The sequence below is a fragment of the Rutilus rutilus genome, assembly GCF_951802725.1.
Source record: "Rutilus rutilus genome assembly, chromosome: 1".
In the NCBI taxonomy this organism is placed as follows: domain Eukaryota; kingdom Metazoa; phylum Chordata; class Actinopteri; order Cypriniformes; family Leuciscidae; genus Rutilus; species Rutilus rutilus.
Genome location: NC_140209.1, coordinates 21597464 through 21620754, shown reverse-complemented (window position 1 = coordinate 21620754; position 23291 = coordinate 21597464). Strand labels below are relative to the sequence as shown.

General features: G+C 37.4%; 2 protein-coding genes across 3 annotated transcripts; both read left to right on the top strand.

Moving 5' to 3' along the window:
• The first annotated feature begins 3521 nt into the window (after positions 1-3521).
• Positions 3522-8185, top strand: LOC311292795 (uncharacterized protein). Of its 2 annotated transcripts, none has more exons than XM_084412608.1 (11): positions 3522-4598; positions 5351-5532; positions 5670-5719; positions 6163-6211; positions 6316-6387; positions 6492-6573; positions 6668-6701; positions 6785-6871; positions 7050-7177; positions 7313-7370; positions 7463-8185. In XM_084412608.1, the coding sequence occupies exons 6-10, from the start codon at positions 6553-6555 to the stop codon at positions 7355-7357; spliced, it is 315 nt and encodes a 104-aa protein (XP_084268734.1). In that variant the 5' UTR covers positions 3522-4598; positions 5351-5532; positions 5670-5719; positions 6163-6211; positions 6316-6387; positions 6492-6552; the 3' UTR covers positions 7358-7370; positions 7463-8185. The 2 variants fall into 2 exon arrangements, 1 of the variants encoding a protein (XP_084268734.1); XR_014627802.1 differs by having other exon boundaries at positions 3546-4598; positions 7014-7177.
• A 653-nt stretch (positions 8186-8838) lies between these two features.
• On the top strand, positions 8839-21449 carry LOC311291722 (uncharacterized protein). The gene is made up of 6 exons (XM_084410922.1): positions 8839-8980; positions 9894-9969; positions 12579-13148; positions 13214-13816; positions 15418-18096; positions 19581-21449. Exons 1-6 carry the CDS (start codon positions 8951-8953, stop codon positions 20225-20227), a joined length of 4605 nt encoding a protein of 1534 aa, XP_084267048.1. The 5' UTR covers positions 8839-8950; the 3' UTR covers positions 20228-21449.
• Positions 21450-23291: the final 1842 nt, after the last annotated feature.

Genomic DNA, 23291 nt, shown 5'->3' with positions numbered 1-23291 from the left:
AATCCCACCCCTCACGGTGAAATTGATTAGGTTTGGTGTTTGTATGAGTAACAAAGAGTGTGATTTAATTATTAACTTTCTTTTATGTTTCGGAAATTTTTTCATTCACAAATGTAGATGGTTTAAATCCAAACCCAACTTTAATCAATGGCTGAATGAGATTAAACTCTTGTGTAGATCATTAAAATTTGTTAAAAATCAGAAAGCCCTTAAATTGTCATCTCTTTTGAATAAGTTTAAATTAATTTAAAGCCCCTTTTATTTATTTATTTATTTATTTTAATTTTCATGTATATTGTTTTATTGTTTATTGTAAGTTTTTTTTTTTTTTTTTTTTTCGTTCTGGTAATATGCTCAACCTAAGGTGAAATAATTGCTGTTGTATTCAGTGAATTGTAATGTACCTTGTTTGTTTGTGTTAAAGCTTAATAATAAAAAAAAAAAAAAGTTTCGGGATTTCTTTGCTGTATTCTCACTTTTTGCTCGCAGGTTTCTCTCTAGAGCTCCCCCCACAGCTTCGGAATAGATATTTGACAACACTGTTGTAAAAACTCGTTGGTGATTCTCAGACACCAGAGGCTAGTAGATCAACGACATCAAAGCAGATGGGCCATTCTTTAAAACGTCTTCTTCATTCGGCTTCGAACAGCGTGAGGGAGCGCAATAATGACAGCATTTTAGCAGATTTCTTTTGGCCGTAAAGCAATTGTTTACATCGCGAGACCTGATATCACGCGATACTTCCTGACGCGGCGGCCGCCGGCCCGCCGGCTCAAACTTGCAAGTGCGGATTTTCCGCTCACGGGCACCAGGGTGGTGCGAAACGACCACCATTCAACCCGAAATAAGTAATATAACCATTCCAATGACTCCGAAGCTGTTCAGTTAAGGTAAAAAAGTTACTTAGTTCACCTGTAAAACTGTTTCCTCTTCCTTCTCACAAATGGACCATTGTCTATCTATCTATATTATTTCCTTCATATATTTCCCACATACATCAACATTATTCATCATACCTGCAATAGAGGTTTTAGTGAGCTTCATCCGGCGCTGCGTGTTCAGCTCCTCCGTCCACACTCAGCCCCCATGGCGGGTTCAACGTTTCAAGCATTATATTCTAAATCCCAAACCTGAATATACGTAATTAGTGCTCTATCTGTCTGTCCATGAAATCCTCATTCTTTATTCTATCCTCTCCATTCTTCAAATGACTGAATAATACATCCCGAAATATATTATACTTACTACAAATAAATAATACATGACATACATTTTCAGATACACCACACACATCACATAATCCATTTTCATGTAACCCCATAATTGCCAGTGTTGAGTTTAACCCTGTATGTCCCAGTCTTAACCTAGACAGCAATACTTCTTCTTTCCTATTTCCTCCCTGGCAATTTATAATTTTTATTTATTTTATAAATTGTGGAATATTGATTCAATGACTTAATGTTGAAAACGGAATGTTGGCCCAACCCAAATAAAAAGGAAATTAAAAAATGTTTGGCTTTAATTGTAATTTTTTTTTGTCCATTTCAATGGACGTCAGGTCAAAACAGGTGTACTTCACAAAAAATGTACCAACATAAAATTAAATAATAAACATAAAAATTGTTAGTATATACTTAAAGCTTTTTCTCAAGGTCAAAAACTTTTCAACAGTATACCCTTTCAACTTTAATTTTGAGGTTTTTGTTTTACAGATTGCACATTGTTTGGAACAAACTAAATATCTTAGAATCAATCAATATGGTCATGTTAGAGTCATTTTCTTTGCGCATCTTTCTTTTTTTAGATCAAAAACTTGAACATTACAACATTTCAACTTTATTTGTAAGGTTTTTCTTTATAGATCGCTCATTTGTTTATTCATAACAAAATAAACCAATCAAAATCAGTCAATGCATTCACGTTAGAGTAATTTCCTGTGTGGATCTTTGAAACAATTTCTCTGTTAACGATTTTCTTGTATTTCTGCAGTACATTACTGGCAGCACGGTTGCCAGCAGGTTACTGTATTTCGATTTCCAGTAACTGTACTGTAATTCACTTTACAGTACACAAGATCAGTACTGTACTTTACTATTTTTTTTACTGTATTTCGTCATTTGTTCTGCTTTTGCTGTAATTAATTATACAGTATTGTACTGTGATATCTATATTGATACATTACTGCTAAATATTATCATAATTTTCTAAATAATTACTAATAATGATAATATTATATCATAATAATATAATATGTAGTTGTAAAGAAAATCTAGACTATAGGAAAAAATATTATGGAAGTCAATGGCTATACTGTCAACTGTCTAGTTACCGACATTCTTTAAAATATCTTCTTTTGTGTTCAGCAGAATAAAGAAACTCATACAGATTTAGAACAACATGAGGATGAGTAAGTGATGACAAATATAATTTTTGGGTGTACTATACCTATAAAGGGATAGTTTACCCAAAAATTTAAATTAGCCTATGATTTACTCACCCTCAAGCCATTGTGTATATGACATTCTTCTTTCAGACGAATACAATCGGAGTTATATTAAAAAAATGTCCTGGCTTCCAAGCTTTATAATGGCAGTGAATGGTTGTTTCTGTTTTGAAAGCCCATAAAAGTGCATCCATCCATGATAAAAGTGCTCCATGCATGCGGCTCTGGGGGGTAAATAAAGGCCTTCTGAAGCGAAGCGATGCGTTTATGTAAAAAATATTCATATTCAAGTTACGCTTTAGATTTAAGTCAAATCTGTATGTTCGTTTGGCCGGAAGCTAGTCATTTGACTTTATACAGTTTTAAATATGGATATTTTTCTTACATCTCCATCTTCCTCATCACTCCACATAAAGTCAAAATCTGAGATATTTCCATCAGCTATATGTTCAAGTACTTCAAGAACTATATATTCTGCATATGAAAAAGTTTCAAAAATGTATCGGTACTGTGATGTAGATTTTTTATATAAGAAATTGCAATCAGCATTACTGGACTTCAGTTACTGGAATGTGATTTCAGTAACAGGCTTATGAACCCACTGTCCATTCTAATGGACAGACACATTTGAAAAAATCCTGATTTAAAATTTGTAATTCTACAATCGATTTTTAACTTTAATTAATAAGTTCAATCTTTCTATTTTACATACAAACTATGAAATACTGGCAAACATATATAAAAAAATTAAATAAAACCATAGAAAATGTTGCTTGCTTCTGTGTTTGGAGTGAAGTGCTGACATGCTTCTCTTCAAAGTAGTGTTGTTTTATATAATTACTACATGCAGAGCTTTACTGCCATTTGATTGGATGACAAGCTTCCAATCTAATGGACTGCAGGCTTTAAACTAGGTGAAATGCTCCAGAAGTAATGTGATGTCCATTGTAATGGACGCAGGGTCTGAACGGGTTAAAATGTTTGATTTTAAAACTCTAATATCATGTTTTATGTGTATACGTGAATATTCCCAAAAACTATCTGACAGTGCGATCTCTTAATTGGGTTATCCCAGATAGCAAAAAATATCGGCACGGCTTCTTTTTGCCGCTGGCCCCAAGCTGTCGGCTATAGGTGCGCCCCGCTGGCGGCGATGAAGCGTTTGCCGCCGAATACGTCACTCCCATTTCTTGCGAGATGCCGCCGGCGAACAGCCGCCGGGCCGCCGACTTCATTCTCTCTGGCGGTTGCCGCCGTCTAAATGAACCGCGGCCGGCTGGCGGCAAGCCGCTTTGAAATCGACCAGCCATGAGTGAAACTGACAGCATCTTAACTACTTTTCACATTTAAAGCGATTATAATTATTATGTGAATTATATCAATTTTTGTTGTTGCTCCAAAGCCATTAGGGGTTATAACAGATTTGACTCTGATTCCATGATAAGGTTTAGGAAATTACATTTAAATTACTTTGAAACTCTGAAGCGATAATATGTAAAATATATAGAATTATTTTATTCACTTAAGGTGACAATTCTTTACATTTCTTTGATTTATGCACAATTTGAGATGCACCAATAGACCAAACAGAATTCCTTTTGTAAAACTTACTTGGCAATAAATATCTTTCTGATTCTGATTCGTTTTTAAAATAAATATTTCATTCATGGTATGAACAATTTAGCAGAATACATGGATGAAGTTAGATTTTTCACCAATGCTTGAAATCAGTGAACAGTGAAAGACATCTGCAACTTGGCCAAAATCTTGGGTTTGCTTTATATTTTTTTTATTAATTTGCAACCATGGTAATGTCTATGAGAAACATGAAAATCCCTGTTTTGACCTGAAGGATAAAGTGAAATATTTATAAATATTTTGTCTCTCTGTCACTCCAGGAAATTGTGGTTATGTCTTTCATTGTTTTACAAGCTCAATTTTTAATTTATTTTACCTTTTACATGTATAAGGGATTACTTTGCAGTTTGCAATTGCGAGTTTTGCGACCTGTACAAATGTTTAAGAAAGTGTTAAAGCACAAACAGAGAAGTACCTCCACCGGTCGAGAGGGGCAGCACCTAAAAAACTGAAGCAGATTTACTCGTCTCGTCACACGGTTTCAGTATTTGGAGAGAGGAAATATACGATCTTTTAAGTAAGTACATTTTTCCTTTTTGTGTAACGCAATATTACTATGTTCATTTTTGACATTGTTTTTAGTTCTTCTTCTTAAGATCTGTTCTTGCCTAACTAGTCAAGCTAAAGTAAGTTAGCCTTGTTTGCAAAGTTTCCGCCATGTTTCCGCCATAGCTAGGCTAACGTTACTTCGTTTCTTCCTGGCGTTGAGTTTTTTTTCTTCTTCTAAGTATGTTTAACTGTTATGTATGTTTATACAAGTGTGAGTACATGTGGTTTAAGATAGTATTGGTCAGTCGAATTAACTAACGTTACAGTTCCTGAACTACGGACAATTATTCTGCCGCCTACGTGGGAATGGTAACGTTAGCAAAATCTTCACGACAAGAAAGACTGATCAGTATAACTTGTGTTGTTTTCTAACTAAACATAATTATGCTGCTAGTCTAGATTAGTGTTCGCTACCACATGCTGTTTCACCTTTTTTACACTGAGTTCAAGCATGTTCTAACGTTACATGTTAAATGTATCTAGCTACAGTAGGTAGCCAAACTTTACATCTAGAAAGACTAGTTTAACTTTTGGTGTTTTCTTACAAAAATAACGATGTAGGTTGTTTATATGATTTTGTTTGTCTGAACATGGTTTTCTGTTGATCCACTTGTGAAAATTACTGCTTTTTCGAAGGGGTGAGCATTTTAATGTTGTTGATTTTGCCTGAAAAAAAATAATCAAAAAGTATACTTTATGCTAATGTGTCTTCTATTTTAGATGCTTCACATTGTTCAGTTTATCAACAAGGAGGATCTGCCATTTGCAGTGGTTCAGCAAGAGTGGCTCAGCGAAGGGCATGTGCCATTGGCAAAAAAGACAAAGGAACAATTTAGCCATCCGCTGCACACCTCCACACAGCACCTGGGAGAAACATCATTTTAAGTTCATGAAGGGAGCAGGTAAATGGGTCTGACTTGTACATTTGATTTTCCTTTATTTCATCTGTGTAATTTATTTGTCTGTTTATTGTGGATAACGGAATCTTTCATTCATTATTATTATTATCATCATCAAATTTCTGTTTCCCCTTTCTTAGAACCAGGTTTCTCCCCAGTAATCCAGAATCCGCCAAGAGTTTGAGTACAAGTAAGTGATGTTATTTGTGAAGTTTTTTTGTCTTGGAAACTATTGCTTCTATTTAAAGTTGGCATGAACTGGAAGTTACAAACGACTTTTCTCCAATGTTGTGACGTATTTCCAAGTGAAAGGGAATATTGAATAGAGGAGCAGGGTTTTACTCTAGCGCTCCTCCTCTCCATCTCTGCTTATTAGCAGACTAATGGTTTGAGGGGAGTTGCCACGCCATTGCACATGACCGGAAGATAAGTCGTTTCGAGGGGGGAGGGAAGGGTAATGTATTTGATTAAATATTATAAGGGTACATGAATAAAAAAATAAAAAAAGAAGTGCACAGATGAATCATTTACATAAACACTACAATATTACATATAAAAATACAAATTGTAACATTTGATTTCATGCTGACTTTAAGATGATGAATCCTTTAATCATAATCTGTTTTTCACTAGGACACTTGATGGAATTCGCTGCAGCAGTTTCTGGATGAAAGGTGTTGAGGTGTGTTGTACATTCCATTAGCTTTGCACAGTTCAATTATTGTTTCATTACTGAATATGCAATACTCTGCATTGAAATGAAAGCTGTTATGTTTGCTCCCCCAGCTCATCAAGTACTAAGCTTTACTCCCCCGGCAGCAAATTTACCCTGGCAGCATATGGGTGAAAACTCTGGAGGTATGTAATACGTTGCGCTTAACTAAGTGTTACATTTAAGTCCAATTAATGAAATGTATGCAATAACTTCAAACATATTTTTACATGTCAATGATTATCAATAGGAGGGAGAAAGTCATTGCTCTATTGTTGGCCCTTGTACTCCAATGGCATCTCGTGTCAAGCATGAAGTTTTCAGCTGTGAAGGTATATTCTAGCCCTATGTCTTAATGTCCAGTGTTTTAACAGTATTGCAAATAGTGCCTTTAGTTGTTTGTTTTATTTTATTTTTTAAATGTAGAACCAAGCCCTGAGGGAAAGCAATGCACAAGCAGGTGAGAACTTGCACTGTTTCTTAAATTGTACTTCTTTGTGTGTGATGTAAGTCCAAAATTACCATATGCCTTTCATTTTGTAGCTTCGGATGACAGCGGCTTACTTCAAGAGCAGGTGAAGCAAGTTCAACAAACAATGTTGAAGACGTTTGCTTGCACTGGGCAATCAGGTACAACTTGCAAACAGCACCTGTGGTTGTTGGTTTAATTCCCACTGGGGCTACCTGTACATGTAGTAGACCTAGATATAAATGTCATAGTTTAGTAGTTGAGGGACCAGGACTGACTATTTTATTCTGGGAAACCCTGTAGGTGCAGATCAGACCCTTATGCTGTGACGTCTTGCAGAGTTTGGCGATGTTGTGTCTGTTGGAGTTATCCCTGTCAGGGGATCTGTTACCCCCCTACACACCCAGGAAGATTTGCCGTGTCTTGACAACAGTTTGAAGCAGGATAAAAAGCTCCAGGAACAATTTGTAAGTTTGCTGATTATAACGCCATATCTAAAAAGTAAAATTTAAGATTGTATACTGCATATATTACAGTCTGAATCCTTAGCCTTTCACAAGCTTCAGAGAAATGTAATTTGTAACACTTTTTTGGATTTTCAGCTTGGTGTAGGGGATAAAGCAAGTTTTAGAGACATGTTCCTTTAGACCATTGTTCAAAGTAAGTTGGATATTTTTTTAATTATATTTAAGTAGATGTGTATGGCGTCATGCAATTCAAATGAAATGACAGATCTGTATTTTCTAAATTAGCCATCCGGAAGAACCTGGCAACCCAGGATGCCACTGATGAAGCGGTCTAGGTTAATGTTTTGCGTTACCTGAAAGGAGCATCTGACCGTAAAGGCAGAAAAAGGCACCGCACAGCTGAGAGGGACCCACAGCCGACCACTTAGGCTGACTACTGACACCCTAGAATCACTGACAACTGGAATCCTTTCTTTATCTTGCAGTCAGTAACATCAAGACCCCTAAAGAAGTCAGAAGTGTCACACTATACTCACTAACTGTGGAAATTACTTTCTTTTTTTTCTTTTTTCAAATAATGCTTGTAAGTCCTTGTGCCACAGGTCAGCATTGCAGCTATAATGGTCTATTCTACTCCAGAGCTTTACTATAAATTACTACCACTTAACCTATTGTTAGAAATGGCTTGTAAATGTGATGTCATACTTTGATTTATTTGGTATCCTGCACATTATTTCGTATCAAGTATTCTCTTTACTTGTCATAATGTTTACAGGTAATTTTTTTCACCCTAGAGCTGTCCTCTTTATATGAACAATTATTGTAAGAGTTGTAATTTGCTTGTAAGGCTGTTTTTCGTTTGTTTGTTTTTTTACCAAAATTTAATAAGAAACCTGCATGTTAGTATATTGATTTATTTATTTTTCTGTTATGTTTCAGTGATCTGACACATCTTGTTTAAATGACAGTTAATGTACTTTGAAATGTGGAATAAAAATGCCAAATGGATATTTGTCTGGTTTGAGCAATCATTATTCTTGATAAACTGCATGCTATAAATATTAAATATTATATATAAATATATAGCCAGAATAAGCGGCGGCAGGTCGCTCGAAAATAGCACTTGCCTCCAGCGGGCCGCGGAAGGGCCGCCTTAAATATAACGGCGGCGGGACGGCGGTTGGCCGGCGGGCCGGCCGCGGAACGAAGGCGGTAGGAAGGCGGCTGCCGCTTTTAAAAAGCGGCTGCCGCCGGCGGTGCGCCGTCCAACGTGTTTGCGATGTCGCCATTCTGCCGCTTCTACTGCCGCCGGAGCGCCGACGGTGGTCCGCCGACTCATTGCTATCTGGGATGTAATTTAATTTTTATAAACAAATAAAATAAATAAAAACACAAAAATGTAAAAAAAAAAAAAAGATAAACATGTATTTGGAATGGAATTAAATAACAAGTACTTTGGGTGTCTTGTTCACTTTATTTATTTTCATATAAAAGCAACAGAACTTGAATTACATCTAGTTTATTAGCAACACTGTGCACGAGCGTGAATCCCGCGATATCCATCTTTGATCTCGCAGGTGTCAGATCCACTACGAGAAGAGAGAACTGTACGGCTTGCCTGCGCTTTTTTCACTCCTCCCCTCACTGCAGCCGCCTACTCTCGCATACTTTTCAGGCGAGGCAAGGCGCATCTCAAACAAGCCTAATGTTCCTCAGGTAACGAAAAGCGTTTCGTCACAAACCCCGCCCACACACAGCTTTCTTCCTGCTTTGATGAAGGGGATTACAAACATCGACTTGCAGGTAACACTTTTACTTTAAATAGGCTACACACTTTTCAGAGTGTAGAATATAACGTGAATATGATATACGACACAAAAGGAAGATTTTAGTGTTATTATGAGTGTAAATAATAACCATGAGCTGCTGCTGCAGAAATCGTTGGTTTCACTTTCAGAAAAACGAAACACACCTGTGTAACTCAGATCATGCCTTGAGAATCATAAAATAACTTTTAGTATACTTTTTGTGCAAATGGAACAATTGTTATCGGTTGTTATGAAGTGTAAAGGTAGGCATTAAAATTACGATTTAAAAGATAATGTTATTGTTGTTTTACAAATTTCTCAAGTGGTTTGTTGTCATCAAGACAGTTGTTAAATTAGATAAGCTATCTTTGAGAATATCAGTGTATGCTTAGATAAACAGAAAAACAATAATTTAGTTTTTTTTTTCCTTGTGTGTAAAACCAGCTCCCACACAACATATTTTTGATATCACTTTAAAATAAGGTTTCATTAACATTACAATGAACAATACTTCTACAGCATTTTTTAATCTTAGTTAATATTAAGTTCAACATTTACTAATACATTATTAAAATCGAATGTTGTATTTGTTAACATTAGTTAATGCACTGTGAACTAATATGAACAAACAATGAACAGTTGTATTTTTATCTAACATTAACAAAGATGAATAAATACTGTAACAAATGTATTGCTCATTGTTAGTTCATGTTAGTTAATACATTAACAAATGTTAACAACTTAGACCTTATTGTAAAATGTTACCATATTTTTAAACAACAGAATATTAAAATATCCAATTATGAATAATAATAATATCATCAATATTAAATATTGTACATGTAGTATAGTAATAATCTTATTACTGATGAAGTAAAATCAGTGTTATCTCTCTCCGGATGATGAAGAGACCGACGTCAGGAGTTGGAGAAGATGATCCACTAAAGACTGAAGTTGAACAGAATATCAACATGTCCAGCAGAGGTCAGTAAATATCAGTAATATCAGTCAGTCATTTCTGGTTGAGATATTTACATTTACATTTACATTTATTCATTTAGCTGACGCTTTTATCCAAAGCGACTTACAATTGCTATATATGTCAGAGGTCGCACGCCTCTGGAGCAACTAGGGGTTAAGTGTCTTGCTCAGGGACACATTGGTGTCTCACAGTGGATTCGAACCCGGGTCTCTCACACCAAAGGCATGTGTCTTATCCATTGCGCCACACCACCCCCTACACCCCCTATTAACAGCTGGAGAAAACAATCAGAAAACTACGAGAGACAGCTGGGCTCAGTTCAAACAGCTCATCATAAACACAACCACTGGTTACATTAAACAGAACAGCAGAATGTGCTGAGGAAAAAAATCCTACATGAAGTATGATAAAACCTTTTGAATAACCATCAAATAATTAATTTATAATAAAATAGAATACATACTCTTTTGCTAATTTAGTTGTACTTAACGAACATCACACAGATGAATACATGAGCGGATTCACTCCATCACTGATATAAACATACAGAGATGAAGACAGATAATGAGGAGAAAACACACGTGAATCACGTTTAAATGCTCATGCTTCCTCAGGGGCGGACTTTACCATTAGGCAAAGGTCGGCAATTGCCTTGGGCCCCGAGCTACCTAGGGGCCCCCAAAATGCCCTATTAACTTATGCTTAAGTTTTTATTTTTTTATTATACATTTCTAAAACTCCATTTGCAAAAAATGGCATCAAATCATTAGTGTCGCAGACAGGAGGGGGCCCCCCGCCTCACTACATTGGACTATTCCATTATCTCACTTTTACTGCGCATCTGCGAAAGTGACAAGGCTGTGCCAAAAAACTGACGGAGAAAAAGAAGTGATTGACAGACAGAGTGTACAGAATAGTAGACAGAGTAAAAATGAAGCAAAGCTAGCTATCCAAGCGGTGCTGAAAAAAGGAGGAAGCAGGAGGAAAGCAAAAAGTGCGCGGCGCGAAAGATAAACAACACGCAGTAACAGGAGGACTGGGAAATACACAAACAGAGCAAGAGGAGTCTAAACGCGAAAATTTTAAGTTTCGAAGTTACCCAAGCGGCTCAAATAAAAGAAAAAAAGTGAAAAGACGCTGATAAGTATTTGGGAACGCTGCCAAAGATGACAAACTTTTTTACGGCTACTGTTGGGGATACAGATCAGGAACAACAACGTCCAACGCACAGAAAAATCGTGAAGCAAAGAGGACACGGAGATCGACAGACAAAACTGAGCAGTTTACTTATGAATCATGATATTTAAAAAAATCTCAGCTCTCAGATTCTGTCAATTCTATTACGAAATTCAAACAATAAATACCGTTTTGCCGTTTTAATGTGACGTGACAGATTCCTATAGCGGCACGTGAACTGATCATCTCTAGCTAATAGTAAATAAACACGAATTAACAATGTTGAAAGATACAGTATAACTTACCGAAATATATATTCCTCATTCATAATATTCGATCAATAAGTGTTTTTCAACCGCGGAAAGAGGTAAAACAGCTGGAGAACAATCGTCACATAACATTTACCTCAGGAAAGCCATTTAATTGGCTAGAAAAAAAAGAGCTATAGAGAGTATTTGGCTAAATATGTGTACTATATTACTTATTTTAACCTTAAATTATACCAGCTGATACAAGCAAAAAAAAACAGAAATTGTACCATGTAAACATTGTAACATGTTTCTGTTTAGGAGTAAAGAAGTGTATGCAGGGTTTAAAGGGGACGTTTTTTTCTCCTCTCTAACCTTTACTTCCCCGTAGATTAGCTTTACCTGCCTATCCACCATTCAGTCGGTACATATTTTTTTCGTTCTCTTTTAAAGATTGGATGGGGAGGGGCCCATAGCCTACCTTCGCCTTGGGCCCCCGATTTGCTAAATCCGCCACTGTGCTTCCTGGATCATCCACTCATATATATTCCCTGCTTTTTCATTTAGTTAAATGTATCTGCAGCTTTAACATGCTCTCATATAAAAGAAGAGCATGAGAAGAAACAGAGAGAAAGAAAAGGTGGCTGGATTATGGGTTATTTTAATAAAAAAAAATTGAATTACACCTTATATTACACTTTTTATGTGCTTTGCTTCGGTTTGAGCTGCTAGACCTTAAATTGTTATTGTGATCCTATTTTTTTTTTTTTTTTTTACTTGTTTTTATGAATCAGTTTCACTCACTTCAAAACAAAGTTTGAAATTCAAATTCTGAATGGCGATGTTGATGTTGATGCATTAAAACGATCTACATATAATTAATACAATAAGTTTATGCGTATTTGGCGTGCTGTCCGGGGGGAGGGCTCCGAGTTGGTAAGTGTAGATGGAACTGGAAGTGAGGAGATGGGGTGGAGGAGGGATGCTGACAAACTTTCAATGAACAGAGATAGGTCTGCTGTGAATTTATACTCTGTCATTGAGTTGATTACTGATTAATCTCCAGCTGTGCATAATTTGGTTAATTATCTGAACCTGCTCCTCCCGAACTTTGTAATAAAACATCATATCATGTGTTGATGCATTAAAACTAAAGATCTTGGTGTCGTAACATGTATGTGTTTCAGTGAGTGATCTGAGGATTGTTCTGCTGGGGAAGAGTGTGTCAGAAAACAGTGGAGTGGGAAACTTCATATTAGGGCGAACAGCGTTTGACAGTGAAGCTCCTCCAGATGTTGTAGAGAGAGTCGGAGGAAGAGTGAAGGACAGACGTGTGATAGTCATCAACAGTCCTCAGCTGCTCCAGACAAACATCTCAGATCATCAGATCACACAGACCGTGAGAGAGTGTGTGTCTCTGTCTGATCCAGGACCTCATGTGATCGTTCTGCTCCTCAAACATGATCAGTGTACAGCAGAAGATCAAGAGTGTGTGGAGAAGGTGCTGGACTCTTTCTCTGAGCGGGTTTATCAACACACCTTGATACTCACCACACAAGAGCCGACTGAAACCAATGACATCCTACAGAAAATCATTCAGAAATGCTTCAACAGACACTTCAGTCTTCAGAGAAGCAGCTCTCCTGATGATCTTCTGCAGACGTTTGAGGACATTGTGCAAATGAATGATGGACGGCACCTGGATTGTGCTGAAGGTTCACAGTATTTCACAATGAAACAACAGGCCACAGAAAGACGTGAGTGTGATGATATTTGATGTTTCTAGTGATAAATGAACAGTTTTTAAATGTTCTTCTATCAGTTTCAGAGGGTGTGAAGCTGAATCTGGTTGTGTGTGGGAGCGACGGCACATTAAAATCCTCCATATCAGAGCTGATCCTGCAGCAGACACACAGAAGATCAGGCGTGGATCTTCATGGTCGTGTGATCAGTCTGGTGGAGCTTCCAGCTCTGTTCAACACTCGGCTCTCAGAGGAGGAAGTGATGCGTCAGACGCTCCGCTGTGTGTCTCTCTGTGATCCTGGAGTTCATGTTTTCCTCCTCATTATTCCGGATACTTCACTCAATAATGAAGACAAAGCAGAAATGGAGGAGATCCAGAGGATATTCAGCTCAAGAATCAACAAACACATCATGATCCTCATAATGCAGAATTCAGAGCATCAGACAGCAGAACTCAGTGAAGAAACACAGTCGGTCATTGAGAGTTTTGGAGGACGACATCATTTCTTTGGTCCCACCACACAAGTGTCCACGTTGATGGAGAACGTTGAGCAGATGGTGGAAGAAAACAGAGGAGAGTTTTTCTCCACAGAGACATTTCTGGAGGCACAGATGAAAAAACTGCTGAAATTTGAAGAGATGAAAAATAAAATTCATTCACTAGAGACACTTTTACTACAAGGTAATGGCCAGAAAATGAGTCTTAAACTACAGCATGAAACATTACAAAATTATTTGAATTATTACATTTGAATTATATAATACTTTTATTCTATATTAGAATTTTATACATTTGTGTTTTTAAACAGCAGAACTTGAAACATTTAACATTTTAAAGTTCCGAAATTCAAAATTCAAAAATTGTAACATTTGAAACCCAAATATTATGATTGTACAAAAACAAGGTCTAAGGTCAAGCTTCAGTGTTCCATGGGAAATGAAGATTATTAGATTATTAGAACATTCAAACTGATCAGGACTACTACAATTCTCTGGAACAGTGAAGCTGAAAGATTTGCTGCTTTGATTTTGTAATCTTAACCTCTAAACCTACAAGCTCACCGAATCCACCATTCCCGCAGGATCCCACTCACTTCTCACACTGCCACAGCAGTGTCATCTCCTCCGCTCCCACAGGAGCTCCGTCTCTGGCATTCCTCTGGTTAACCTTTTTCACTTTCAGCAGTCCATTCTCCTCCCACAAGTCAAGTTTCTCTGGCTAACCTTGCCGTCCCCTCACACTCCTGAAGGAGCTCAGTTTCTGTCTAAACTTGCCTTCACTGCGCAGTAGTGTTACATACCCGCTCCCGCAGAGCTAAGTTTCTTTGTAAAGTTCTCCAAAGCCGCAGCAATGTCACCTCAGCTCCCACAAGAGCTCTGTTCTCTGGCAAATTTTCTCCACTGCCGCAGCAGTGATATCTTCTCTCCAGTACCTTACTATTCAGAATTAATATTCCCGTAACTCACTTGTTAAAACCCCTACTCGACGCATTATCTTTACTCTGTTTAATTTGATGTAACTGTGAACTCGTGAAATTATGTTTTATTAAACCAGTGGTTCCCAATTCCAGTCCTCGTGACCCACTGCTCTGCACATTTTGTATGTCTCCCTTATTTAACACACCTGAACCAGATCATCAGCTCATTAGGAGAGACTCCATGAATTGAACTGAGTGTGTCAGATAAGAGAGACCTACAAAATGTGCAGAGCAGGGGGTCACGAGGACTGGAATTGGGAACCACTGTATTAAACAAAGTTCCGCAGGAGCACGTTCAGATAATTAAACCTATTTAAACATCTGTGGAGAACATTCAGATAATCAACCCAATCAACGAGTTAAGATGTGTGTATATATACAGCAGACTTACCTCTATTTGTTGACAGTTAACAGCATCCCTCCACCACCCCATCTCCTCACTTCTAGTCCTAACTTCTCTTACAACAACCGGGGGGAGTACTCTGGGTCCGGGCCAAAGGAGCTCGGAGCCCTCCTCCCGGACAGCACACCAAATACGCATAATCTTTACACAGCAAAAACTCCAGTGTTAAATTAGCACTCCTGCACTCTTCTTTAAGTTATGGAAAAGGAAAGAGGCACAACACTTTATAATTTTAATTGGTATAACTGTAACAATAAACTTGTTTGACATTAAAATAGCGATTTATAATAGTGATCCCCAATTCTCCTGTTGATCTTGTCACTTGAATAAATTAAGATGTTTTCTTACATTTCTGTATGATTTGTTTTGCTTTTAATGCTTTTTAATCTTTTAAATTTTCAGGTTCACGTGAAAACACAGATGAACTGAGGATTGTGCTGCTGGGAAAAACTGGAGTTGGGAAAAGTGCAACAGCAAACACAATCTTAGGAAGAAACGCATTTACAGCAGAAACATCTCAAGAGTCAGTGACTAAAGAGAGTCAGAGAGAAACATCTGACATCAACGGCCGACACGTTACTGTGATCGACACTCCAGGACTGTTTGATACTGAACTCACTAATGAAGAGATCCAGAGAGAAATCAGACACTGCATCTCCATGATCCTGCCTGGACCACATGTGTTCATCATTGTGCTCAATTTAGGACAACGATTCACTCGAGAAGAAGCAACATCAGTGAAGATCATCCAAGAGACATTTGGGGAGAAATCTTTAATGTTCACCATGGTGCTCTTCACCAGAGGTGATTATCTGAAGGACAAAACCATTGAACAGTGTTTGGGAAAACCTGGATCTCCTCTGATGAATCTGATTGAAGCGTGTGGAAACAGATATCATGTGTTCAATAATAATCAGACTGGAGACCGAACACAGGTGTCTGATCTACTGGAGAAGATAGATGACATGGTGAAAGCAAACGGAGGGAGTTTCTACTCATGTAAGATGTTCAGACAGATGGAGAGAGAGAAACAAGAACAACAGATGAAGATCCTGATGGACAGAGTCAGAGAAAGAGAAGAACTGGTGGACACACTAGAAGAAGAGATGAGACAAGAACGAGAGATACTTACAAATGAAATTGATCAAATTAGGCAAGAAAAAGAGAAAATAGAAACTGAAAAAGATCAACTGCAGATCAAATACAACACAGAAATAGACAGAGTGATGAACATAATAGAGAATGAAAGACAGAATCACGACAAAGAGAGAAAGAGAAGAGAAAATGTGTTTAACGAGAGAGAAGAACAATATAAAACACAAATGAAAGAGAAAGAGAGAGAGATCCATGAGATGAAGAGAAAACGAGAGGAATGGGAGAAACAAAAACTAGAGGAAAATGCAAAAAGAGAAGAAGAGGATGAGAAAAGAAGAAATAAAGAACAGGGAGTCTGTGATGAATTTAATCAGAGACTGAAACAAGAGAAAGAGAGAATGGAAAGAGAGAAAGAAGATCTTCAATATAAACATGAAGCAAAAGAAAACAAGATGAAGATCCTGATGGAGGAGAGAGTGGAGAAAATGAACAGAGAAAGAGAAGAACTGATGAAGAAACATGAAGAAGAGAAAGAGAGAATAAAGATGATGATGATGGAGAAAGTGGAGCAACTGGACAGAGAAAGAGAAGAACTGATGAAGAAACTAGAAGACGAGAAAGAGAGAATGAAGATGATGATGGAGGAAGAACTAAATAATCAAGAGAAAGAGAGAACGAGAAGAGAAGAGTTTAATGAGAGAGAAAAGCAATATAAAAGAGAAATTAAAGAGAAAGAAGAGAGTGAGGAGAAGATGCGTGATGAGGTGAAAAGAGAACGAGAGGAATGGGAGAAACGGAAACTAGAGGAAAAGACGAAAAGAGAAGAGGAGGATGAGAAAACAAGAAAAAAAGAACAGAGAGATTGTGATGAATTTAATGAGAGACTGAAACAAGAGAGAGAGAGAATGGAAAGAGAGAAAGAAGATCTTCAATATAAACATGAAGCAAAAGAAAACAAGATGAAGATCCTGATGGAGGAGAGAGTGGAGAAAATGAACAGAGAAAGAGAAGAACTGATGAAGAAACATGAAGAAGAGGAAGAGAGAATAAAAATGAGGATGATGGAGAAAGTGTGGCAACTGGACAGAGAAAGAGAAGAACTGATGAAGAAACTAGAAGAAGAGAAAGTGAAAATGAAGATGATGATGGAGGAAGAACTACAGAATCAAGAGAAAGAGAGGAAAAGAAGAGAAGTAGAGTTTAATGAGAGAGAAAATAAATATAAAAGAGAAATTAAAGAGAAAGAAGAGAGTGATGAGAAGATGCGTGAGGAGATGAAGAGAGAACGAGAGGAATGGGAGAAACTAGAAGAAAAGATGAGAAGAGAAGAAGAGGATGAGAAAAGGAGAGAGAAAGAACAGAGAGTCTGTGATGAATTTAATCAGAGACTGAAACAAGAGAGAGAGAGAATGGAAAGAGAGAAAGAAGATCTTAATTCTAAACATGAAGCAAAAGAAAACAAGATGAAGATCCTGATGGAGGAGAGAGTGGAGAAAATGAACAGAGAAAAAGAAGAACTGATTGAGAAACACGAAGAAGAGGAAGAGAGAATAAAGATGAGGATGATGGAGAAAGTGGAGAAACTGGACAGAGAAAGAGAAGAACTGATGAAGAAACTAGAAGAAGAGAAAGAGAAAATTAAGATGATGATGATGATGGAGGAAAAACAACCGAATCATGACAAAAAGAGAAAGAGAAGAGAAGAAGAGTTTAATGAGAGCGAAAAACAATATAAAAGGGTAATGAATGAGAAAGAAGAACTAATGAAGAAACAAGATGAAGAGAAAGAGAGAATGAAGATGATGATGGAGGAAGAACAACAGAATCATGACAAAGAGAGAAATAGAAGAGAAGAAGAGTTTAATGAAACAGAACTATATAATACACTAATGAAAGATAAGGAGAAGAAAGAGAGAGAGATGTGTGAGGAGATGAAGAGAGAACGAGAGGAATTGGAGAAACAGAAACAGCAAATTCCAACAAACGGTGAGTAGAAATTATAACTTAATTAGAGAGAGACTAAGTATTACATTATTCTTGTAATAAAATGTTCATAATGCAATCATTTTCTCAAAACGTAAAAAAAATTGAGCTCATAATGTTTTAACAAATTTTATCTTTTCTCTGCCATATTGTAATAATAGTTTTTTAAACATAAAAAAAATATTAGTATTCCCTTAGAGTACATTTAAAAAATCTAAATCCAGTCTTAGGGGCCGATCACACCTGACATGTTTTTCAGGTTCGAAAACGCAAGGTCACACAGAACGAGCAGTGCGCTGAGTTTTTTATGTTGCTAGGTAACCACCGAAAGAGCTGTCCTGTCAGTCAAGTAAACGTCAAATCAGCCTTTTATTAACTTTATTTACTTTCTGTTAACGTTGTAGTAGATACGGTTCGTGAAGTTGTTAAGCTCCTGGTAACCCGCGAGAGCACCACAAGTTTATCCTTCATCATCGCACGCTGTGGGCGTTCAAGCTTTCATCACTACAACGGAAGGCCCGCCTCTCCATTTACTCGATTGGACAGTGGAAAAAAACGCGATGACGTCGGGCGCTCTTTCCGCTCGGAGCTGCTTTTTTTTTTCAAATACAAAAACGCGAGGCGCAGTCGGCGCATAAACAGCACACAGAACGCTCGCTACCATAGGAAAACAATTGAAAATAGGCGCCTCTCACTGCAAAAAAGGTGTGATCTGCCCCTTAAACTACATGTGAAATGAAAAATTTAAAGATTTCATGCATTTATTATTATTATAATTATTATTATATTTGCATTAAACATAAACCATTGCTATTCCTTTACAGTACATTTAAAAAATCTAAATCCAGTCTTAACCTGAAATCCACTAGATTACTGCTACTACTACTACTAGTAGTGATTTTGCTTAATTTAAACTGACAAGAGTGTGTCTGTTTCCCGAACAAGAGGAAGACTGTTCCAAAGTTCTAAATAGGAAAAGGATCTACCACCTGCGGTAGATTTTGATATTCTAGGTATTATCAACTGACCGGAATTTTGAGATAGCAGTAGAGGTGAAGGACTATAGTGCGTTAAGAGCTCATTAAAGTACTGGGGAGCTAAACCATTTAGTTTTTTTTTTTTTTAGTTTTTTTTGTGATCAGCAATATTTTAAAATGTATACAATGTTTAATAGTGATGTGACTAGTGAGTCTGAAGACCTTGATTAGCTGGTTCAGGTGTGTTTAATTGGGGTTTGAGCTAAACTGTGCTGGACAGTGGCCCTCAAGCCCAATTAGTTTTTAAATTAGTATTTTTTTCAATTTAAATTCAACTAATCAGTTATTTGAGTGTACGCAGCATTAATATTGTCCCCATTGTTCAGCTACAGCGTAAGTATTTACTGTATGTTAACTGTAGTATATTAGAATAGTAAGTTAGAGCAGTGTGTAAAGTACATGTCAAGGTAAAATAAGTGATTGTTTGATTTGTTTTCTTTTTTCATACAGTGTCAAAAATACTGCAAAGAGTGCCTGCTGTCAGTTTCCCATCCAGACGGATTGTTCTTCTGGGTAGAAGTGGTGTTGGGAAGAGTGCATCTGGAAACACAATACTGGGACGAAAAGAGTTTAAACCATATGTCAATAAATGTTCAGATGCTCACGGCACTGTGTCAGGCAGATCTGTGTCTGTAGTTGATACTCCTGGACTATTTGACACACTGATGAATCCTGATGAGTTAATGAAGCAGATAGCGAGAAGTGTTAATTTATCCAGTCCTGGACCGCACGCTTTTCTCATTGTGTTTCCTGTGAGTATGAGGATCACTGAGGAGGATCAGCAGATTCTTCAGATTATTGAGATGATGTTTGGTGAGGAAATATTAAAATACTCCATCATTCTCTTCACTCATGGAGATCAGCTGCATAAGCCCATTAAGAATCTCATTAAGCAGAACAGTGCTTTAATCAGTCTAGTTGGTCAGTGTGGAGGCAGATATCATGTCTTTAACAATAACAATATGAGAAAAAAGCAGGTGAATGATCTACTGAAGAAGATTGACACAATGATAGAGCAGAATGGAGGAGGACACTACAGTAATGACACGCTTCAAGATATTAAGACATTAAGACAAGAGGAGGAACAGCAGAAATAGAGAGAGGAAAATAGAGGAAATAACAAGAGAAACAAAGGCAGATCTGTGTCTCTAGTTGATACTCCTGGATTCACTCCTGGACACAAATGAAACCTGAGTTAACGGCATGATTTTCTGTTGTTTGGTCAGGAGGTGTTATAATATCCATCATTCTCTTCACTCTTGGAGATCTGATAGAAGAAGAGACCATAGAGACACTCATTGAGGGTATATGTTTAAGGACAAAGTACAGATTACAGATGTAGACGAGAGGAGAGGGAAAAAAGAGGAGAATGATATATATTTATTGAAAACCCTCAGACTGTATAAATTTTTTTTAAAGAATCCTCTAGTAATATTCTGCTTAGGTTTTTAAAGGGGTTTTTAAAGGAGTTTTACCTTTTTACATGATGTGCCCCAAGTTTTAGCTCAAAATACCCCCCAGATATTTGTATATAGAATGTTAAAGTTGTCACTTTTTGAGGGTGAGCATAAACGCCTCGTTTTGTCTGTTCCTTTAAATGCAAATGAGCTGCTGCTCCCGGCACAGAGGGCAGAGCTTCAACAGCTCGTGTCCTTTTACCTCACTCATGCACTGCACTGAATGCGGTGAACATTTCAAAAACTTTTAGCCTTTTATGTTTAAACCAGAGTCAGAAAGATGGAGAGACTCAATAAGAAGTGACAACATGTAGACAACATTTCTGAATGGTTAGTTGATGAATTTGTGTAGCTTTTGTGGTTATCTTCTAGTCATTGATTAGCATATTCTGTCTTGATAATCTATAAATGGTGTTCAGGGGGCGGGGTTTATGTAAATGTTAGGGTTCGTGATGTCACTAACCTGGGAGGAATGTCCTGTAGTCCCTACCAGCTGTTTGTTGTAGTCCTTAAAAGGTGATTTCTTTGAAAGAAAATATCTCCCTTTGCTTTGAACTTTGAGCGTTGTAACTTTGTTTGTTTGTTTGTCTTGTTGCTTGTCCAATTGTTTTGTGTTGGGGGAAAAAAACAATTTGTCATTGTGGTAATCTGTGATAAAATAATTTTGACTCGAATCAATATTTTGTGCAGGCCTATCTACACACTTAGAAAAAAGGTACACTGTAAACCAGCACTTCTCAAAGTCCGGACTCCGGTCCGGATCCGGACCCGGAGGGAATTCAATCCGGACCCGCCTCCATTTTGTATTTCAACAGCAGTAATTGTGTGTAAGGGATTAAAAGTCTGGATTTCCTACTTTGATAAACGCATGTCAAAATCATTTGTTTCACGAGTTCACATCTACATATAATTAGTACAATAAGTTTATGCGTATTTGGCGTGCTGTCCGGGGGGAGGGCTCCGAGCTCGGAGTTAGGCCCGAACCCAGAGTACTCCCCCCAGTTGGTAAGTGTAGATGGAACTGGAAGTGAGGAGATGGGGTGGAGGAGGGATGCTGACAAACTTTCAATGAACAGAGATAGGTCTGCTGTGAATTTATACTCTGTCATTGAGTTGATTACTGATTAATCTCCAGCTGTGCATAATTTGGTTAATTATCTGAACCTGCTCCTCCCGAACTTTGTTAATAAAACATCATTTAGTGTTTTATGTCTTTGGAGATGGTCCGAAATTAAATCGAAGGCGAGATATTTAAAGTTTTCCTCCGTGATTCAGTTGCCATGACATCCAGTGAGCGTATACTTTTGACTTAATCGGGCGCGAGCCGCACAACGCGACACTTCACCGCAGTAAGCGTTTGAATCATAGACAGTATAAGAAGGTTTGAATGGGTGTGGAGGATGTCATTGTCCAGGAGTTTTCAAAGATGATTCGACAGAGAGGTATGCGTTCATTTTGCCCCAATCCAGCACGAAGCCATTCTGTTTGATTTATAACGAGACAGTTTGGAGTTGTGAAGAGTGGAAATGATAAAACGGCATTATGAAACAAAACACGGTCATTTTGAACGACAATATCCACAAAATACAGAGGTACGGACAGCAAAACTATGACAGCTAAAGTCTTAATCTGAATCAACAAATAAGTAGGGATGCACCGAAATGAAAATTCTTGGCCGAAACCGAAAACCGAAAAAGAGGAAACCAAGGCCGAAAACCGAAACACCGAAAGAAATTATGCCAATTATTAGTATGATTGCATTTATGGCTATGACTTTATAACTATAACTTGACTATAACTTTACTAAAATCAAGGCATTGCAATTGCATAAATTAATATTAAAGTTTCAAAGAATAAATCAATTAAAATTTTATGCAAATATTTATTTAGCACATTGCAAAGTATAAAATTAAATGTTTAACTAGACCCCACTCATGTGTACATTAAATAATAATGTAAAAGCCTACTGGCCTGCAGAAAGGTTTAAAAATGAAATGTTCTCTCATAAAAACAAACTGCATTTAGGTCAATACTGCCATAGCCCATAATAATATCTGCACCTATATGCTCATGCACGTGAGTTGCAAAAATCATAAACAGCTAAGGTAAACACACACACACCTCTGAGAAATGACGGCTGCTCTGCACACACACACAAAGTCTCTCACTCCCTCTCCCCAGCCAACACAGCCATGTGGGGCCCAAATGGGTTTGACCTGGGCTATCTAACTGGGACCCAGCCAGTTTTGTCCTCGGTTTCCATGTAGGCCCCACATGGGTTTGCCCAGATGAAATGAACACTGCTTAGTGTGCACACTACAGGCTGTTTAATGTAACACTGAATCAGTGTTGGAGGTAATGAGATAATTAAGTGATTGAATAATGATTAACCTGCTGTTAACAAGCAGAATCACTGAAGGAAAGAGAAACACAAGAACTACTTCCAGCCACAACCTTGGATGAAATCAACTGAAGATAAAATACATCAAATCTCTCAAGATCTGATTAAACAACTCCACAAACAGCATTACCAGCTTCACTTATTAGTAACTAGACTGACTTTATTTCTGTCAGACGTCTACAGAAGTTCTTATTGAGAATTAACAGAGGTTTAGATGTTGATTACTTATTTGAAAGTAATAGTTTGATTTGATGTTACCATTGTGGCGATCAGTGTGTGCTTTAGTCAGGCTCTTGACTTTTT